The sequence below is a fragment of the Pelophylax lessonae genome (assembly GCF_965119305.1).
Source record: "Pelophylax lessonae genome assembly, chromosome: 11".
Classification (NCBI taxonomy): domain Eukaryota; kingdom Metazoa; phylum Chordata; class Amphibia; order Anura; family Ranidae; genus Pelophylax; species Pelophylax lessonae.
The window spans coordinates 162,319,901-162,326,287 of NC_138778.1; the positions used below are offsets into that span (position 1 = coordinate 162,319,901).

General features: G+C 45.8%; 1 protein-coding gene across 1 annotated transcript; it reads right to left on the minus strand.

Moving 5' to 3' along the window:
• Window positions 1-3,715: 3,715 nt before the first annotated feature.
• LOC309566700 (Ig-like V-type domain-containing protein FAM187A) lies at window positions 3,716-4,990 on the minus strand (the record flags this gene model as incomplete). Its single annotated transcript, XM_082271964.1, has 1 exon — window positions 3,716-4,990. The coding sequence occupies one exon, from the start codon at window positions 4,988-4,990 to the stop codon at window positions 3,716-3,718; it is 1,275 nt and encodes a 424-aa protein (XP_082128090.1).
• Window positions 4,991-6,387: the final 1,397 nt, after the last annotated feature.

Sequence of the window (6,387 nt, forward strand, 5' to 3'; positions counted from 1 at the left end):
GAAAACCCAACCATACAATCCCATGTACACAATCCTATACCCGCAGTTGATCCAGAGGAAGGCGAAAAACCCCAGCAAAGCATGATCCAATTTGCTACAGCAGGGGAAAAAAATTCCTTCCTGACCCCCCGAGAGGCAATCGGATATTCCCAGGATCAACTTGACCTATAAATAATAATACCCATTTATATTACCGTATGTACACCTAGGAAAGAATCAAGGTCTTTTTTAAAGCAATCTACTGAGCTGGCCAGAATCCCCTCTGGAGGGAGTCTATTCCACATTTTCACAGCTCTACGGTGAAGAAACCTTTCCGTATATGGAGACAAAATTGTTTTCCTCTAGACGTAAAGAGTGCCCCCTTGTCCTCTGTGTTGACCTTAACCACTTAAGCCCCAGCCCTATTTCGGACACTTTTTTTCCTAGAAAACTACTTAGAACCCCCAAACATTATATATATATATTTTTTTAGCAAAGACTCTGGAGAATAAAATGTCGGTCATTGCAAAAATATTTGTCACGCGGTATTTGCGCAGCGGTCTTTAAAACGCCATTTTTTTGGGAAAAAATTAGAAAAATCGCATTTCACTGCATTTAAAAAATACTAAACTGTAAAGTTAACCCATTTTTTTTGTATATTGTGAAAGATGATGTCACGCCGAGTAAATAGATACCCAACATGTTACGGTTTAAAATTGCGCCCCCCCGTGGGATGGCAACAAACTACGGTCAAGATCTCAATCTGCGACGCTTTAAATTTATTTAACGGTTACCAGTTTAGAGGTAGAGTGTAGCTCTTTTTTTTAAATTATTGCCCACATGTGATACCTCACATGTGATACCTCACATGTGGGGTTTGAACAGCGATTTCATTCGCGGCTCGACTTGCGTATACGTTTTTTTTGTGCGCGAGCTAACGGTGACGGGGGCGGCTAAATTTTTTTTTTTCCTATTTATTTTTTATTTATTTTCAACTTTATTACAGGTTTTTTTAAAAAAAAAAAATCTGATCACTTTTATTGCTGTCACAAGCAATGTAAACATCCCTTGTGACACCAATATGTAGTGACAGGTACACTTTATGGAGGGATCGAGGGTCTAAAAGACCCTAGACCCCTCCACTAAACTTCCCTGTATGCAAAACGCCGAAAACGGCATTTTTGCATACAGCCGTATTTTAAATCTGCCGCCTTTTGCAGCACAGTAACCAAGAAGTGACGTCATGGACGCCGCCTCCGGGTTACGTCATCAGAGACCCGATCAAAGCCGTTTCCGGCATTCATCGGGACTCCATCCAGCCGGCGGACGTGCCGGCTGGGTGCTCGGGGCTCCTGGTGGGACGGGAGCCCCAAGCAAAGCCACAGAAGGCGGCGGGAGGGGGGGATGTCCCCTCCCGCCCCCCCCCGGGTAACGATCGAGCGGCTCCCGAGCCGCATCAGTCGTTACCGACGGAAAGCCGACCGTCGGCTTCAAACCACGGTACCGGGATGATGCCTCTAGCTAGAGACATCATCCCGGTATAACCCCGCAAAGTGTACCAACGTACCGTTACGTTAGAATGCGGTAAGTGGTTAAAGTGAATAACTCAACACCAAGTTCACTATATAGACCCCTTATGTATTTATACATGTTGATCATATCCCCCCTTAATCTCCTCTTCTCAAGAGAGAATAAATTCAGTTCCTCTAATCTTTCCTCATATCTGAGCTCCTCCATGCCTACTATCAGTTTGGTTGCCCTTCTCTGCACTCTCCAGTTCCCCGATATCCTTTTTGAGAACTGGTGCCCAAAACTGAACTGCATATTCCAGATGAGGTCTTACTAATGATTTGTACAGGGGCAAAATGATATCTCTCTCTCTGGAGTCAATGCCTCTGTTAATACAAGAAAGGACTTTGCTTGCATTGGAAATTGCATGCTATTATTAGGCTTAGGATCTACTAGAACACCCATATTCTTGCACATTAGTGCACATTAGTTACAGAAGAACAGAGAGGAAGAAAGGGAGAGAAGGGGGGGGGGGGTCTAAAATAAGCAGCTTGACTGTCCTGGGCTCTGTAGTACCACAGGGATTGTCAGACTCTACCAATTTGTTTTGTTAATTATCCACCATTTTAGAAGGCAATATGTTCAGGGGACCATCCATTATCTTTCCTATCTGGAGGCCAGGTGCCCTCTTTCCCATTCTAATCCCCCGCAGCCTCTCCTGGGGAAGCCGTTGAGGTTAATGGCAAAATCCAAGCTTACAGTTTATCAGCTGGCCTATGGAGCCAAAGCTCTAAGCGGCTAACCACGTTTTGGTGGTTGCATAGGTGGGGTCATAACAGGTTACCTGGTCCTCTGCAGTGCACATTGAATAGGTGGTTTCATTATGCACGCAGATACCAGTTACCACGCCTTCACATTTGTAATATGAATGCCACAGCAACATTTTGGTAGTTATGGGGCCTACCTTTTGATACATGGGTCACATGATGTGCCCTCCCTCATTACGGGTATTTCCAGCATAATCACCATGGTTATCATCATGGTTACTAGTAAACTTATTAAAGCATTTCTAACAAACATCATAACCGTGAATAGTCCCAGTTTCAACTGTGCGTTGACCAGTCAGCTTCCGGGTGTGACTGGAGCAGAGTTAGGAGATATCAAATGTCCTATTCTTCTATGGTGCGTTGACCCAACAGTTTCCAGGTATGTGTTGGGAGCAGAGCTGCAGATATCAGATGTCCTATTCTTCTGCCGTGCATTGACCCAACAGCTTCCAGGTATGTGTTGGGAGCAGGGCTGGAGTTCTTCCCTCTAATTTCTCTGGTCAGTTTTAGTTTTAACAGGTCCTGAGGATCTAAAGTACTCAGCCAGGAGTCTGTGTGGTCAGCAATTTGCTTTACCCTGGAGTGGTGTATCCAGGGGGGTCACCTTTACCACCCTAATGGCTGTAGGGGTTGAAAGTAGAACAGTATAAGGACCCCTCCATTTTTGCCCTAAGGTGGTTGTGTTCCACTCTTTCACCCACACTGTATCTCCTGGCCTAAAGGGGTGGACTGGGTTTGTCAGACTTATGGGGAGTTTATCCTGGATCCATTTCCCTATGTCCTGCATATTCTCCTCTAATTTCAGCAACAGTTTGCGGTTCACCACCTCCTCCCCCCCCCCCCCCAATCTGGGGTAAGTCTCCCTTCATGTCTTTTATGATGGAGCAGGCATTTGATCACTGCTTTCTCTCTCTCTCTCTTCCTGCTTCCCTCTCTCTCCCCTCCTTCTCTCTCCCCTCCTTCTCTCCCCCCCCTTCTCTCTACCCCCTTTTCTTTCTCTCTCTCTCTCTCTCCATCCCTCCCCCTCTCTCTCTCTCTCTCCACCCCCCCTCTCTCTCCATCCCTTCCCCCCTTCTCTCTCCCCCTCCCCTCCCCCCTTCTCTCCCCTCCCCACCCCCCTTCTCCCTCCCCCTTCTCTCCCCCCTCCCCCCTTCTCTCCCCTCCCCACCCCCCTTCTCTCCCCCCTCCCCCATCTCTCCCCCCTCCCCCTTCTCCCCCCTTTTCTCTCCCCCTCCCCCCTTGTCTCCCCCCTTGTTTCCCCCCTCCCCCTTTCTCTCTCTCTCTCTGTCCATCCCTATCTCTCTTTTTCAAAATTGTCGGTCTTTTTTTGTTTATAGCACAAAAAATAAAAACTTCATCCGCCTGTTTTTATCATCTTCTTGTGACCCGTGAACGAGTCATTACACCATATCTGCTATGCATGGCGAACACTTAAAATTATAGGCACTGCATTTTATGCAATGGACCATCACAAAAATAAGAAAAAAGACGGCAAAACTGATACCAATAAACTTCATCGCGAAGATGGAGTCGGGATGAGAGGCCGTTCGCTTTTCTGCTGGGTCCGCTTGAATGACCAGCTTGACGCCAGCTTTAAGCTTCCCTTGGAGCCAACAGTAATATGTTGCTTGGTCGCTGTACCGGACATAGCGGAAGTTCAGATTATTGCCGTGATCTATGTAGATACGTGTCGCCTTCTCTTGGCCAATCAAATAGTCTAATTTGTAGAGTCTTATTTTGCCCTTATCCCAGGCAACGGCATCTTCTGGTTGGGCACCTGGGCAGGAAAGAGTAAGGCTGCTCCCCAAGGTGTATGTAAGTTTTTCAGTCGGAGCCCTGGAGAGGAATGGGATATAATCCTTAATCTTGCCTATTTTGTGTATCCAGTGTTTGATGGTGCCTAACACCCCTGGATTCCTTATGTGGCAGGGGATCTGACATTTCCTGATAAATATTTCTGGTCCCCGATCGGAAAGTTCCTTTCGCAGGTTGTCAGGAACCCCATGTGAGCCGCAGGGAACAACGCCGCTCTCTGAGAGCATGTACCTTGGGTCAAGATAGGCACTACTGACATAGCAAAAGCCTATCTTTCTTTGTTCTGCGAGCGCATCACAGCGGTCACACTTTTCCCATTTCCAGAAGGCGGTGAAGGTTGTCAGGTGCTCAGTTTTCAGGTCTGGTTGGGGATCTTGGTGGTGCTCCTCAAATGCCACATAAGCATTTGAGGTATCCTGCACATCAACGTTGTAACCCCAGTAGAATGTACCATCGCCATTTCCACAAATGTAAAGTCCTGAGTCTTCTACGCGGGCCTTGTGTATGATGACGTTGTACACTTTAGTGGTGATCTTTGACTCCACATGAAGAGACTTCTGTGTTCCATCTGGGGTCAGCATCCGAGTTTCTGCACTGTTCATGGATTTTTTATAGAACCAGTAAACGGGTGTCTCTAGCCTGCATTTACAAAGTAGTTCTATGGTCATGTCAGCGGCATAGGCCACACTTTCATAAATCACACTAGACGGGCATAAAAGCTTTTCATCTGTTTCTTCCTTTTCTGGAAGAACGTGGGCATCCTTTTCTGGAAGAACGTAAGCATTCACTTCTGTGATCTGCCAACAGATGAAAAACAGCAAAATACTAACAAGCTTTCTGAATGTCATTCTAGAATGCATCAAAAACGGTCTGCACTGCACGGAGGTCAGAGTCGTCTGGCAGAAGCAGTGAGAGGCAGTTGGTTTTATAACCTCTCAGCTGGAGCTGCTATTGGACGTCATAGTGTTCCGTGGTTGCCATGGAAACCTTACCCAGGCTTTGCAAAGGTAAACACAGGAAAAATTCACCCCTGTATACTGCTTTAACAGATGGATTAGTTTGGTCTGGGAAAATTTAACAAAGAATCCTGGATGGAAATTGCTACATAATATATAGATATATATATAGATTTCTACATACAGTATATCAAGATATGGTTTAGCCTCTAAAAAACAATCAGAGATGCTAGATTTTATTTGATCAGATTGGATGCAATCAGATTTTTCTTATTTTTTTTTCTATAATGAGTTTAATAAAGATTTAACAAGGATAGGGGTCTTTATTTTCAGCTGTCTGAGTTTCATATTCAAGTCTCAGACAGGGATAAAAATATCTGTGTTAGCGATGTCAGTTAGCCAGAAAACAAATTCAAATTCCAACTGGCATTTGATAACTGCAGGTCTGGAAGTGGGGACACCCCTCACATTTTTGTAAATATTTTATTATATATTTTCCTGTGACAACACTGAGGAAATGACACTTTGCTACAATGTAAAGTAGTGAGTGTACAGCTTGTATAACAGTGTAAATTTGTTGTCCCCTCAAAATAACTCAACACACAGCCATTAATGTCTAAACCGCTGGCAACAAAAGTGAGTACACCCCTAAGTGAAAATGTCCAAATTGGGCACTATTAGCCATTTTCCCTCCCCGGTGTCATGTGACTCGTTAGTGTTACAAGGTCTCAGGTGTGAATGGGGAGAAGGTGTGTTAAAGCGGAGTTCCACCCTGGGAACGTTTTTTTTTTTTTTTATAAAAATACCCCCGGGACAGTCAGGGCTAGTGCATTCCACAATGGATAGCCTCTGATCTGTCCCGGGTTGCACTTACCTTTTAGAAGAAATACTTACCTTGAAAATGTATTGTCCAGCGCTGCCATCTCAGGTGTGGGCAGCTTGAAGCCAGCGCGATCCTCTTCTGTGTCCTCTTCCGTCTTCTTCGGTCCCACGATGCACTGCACCGGCCCCGCCATTGCTTCCGATGTCGCAGCGTCATCCCTGCACAGCTTCTGGGCACGCCCAGAAGCTGTTTAGCAAGGTATGACGGCGCCTGCACCGGAACGGATGTCGGGGCCGGTGCAGGCGCATTGATTCCTGGGAGCGATGACGTTCAGCTCCCAGGAATCATTGCAAGCCAGGAAGTGACGACTCGCCGTGGCCGCCAAGGGGAGGAAGAGGAAGTAAGGTAAGTATATTTTCTTCTAAACAAGGTAAGTAAAAAAAAAAAAAAATTGCGATTATCCATTTGTTTTTCAGGT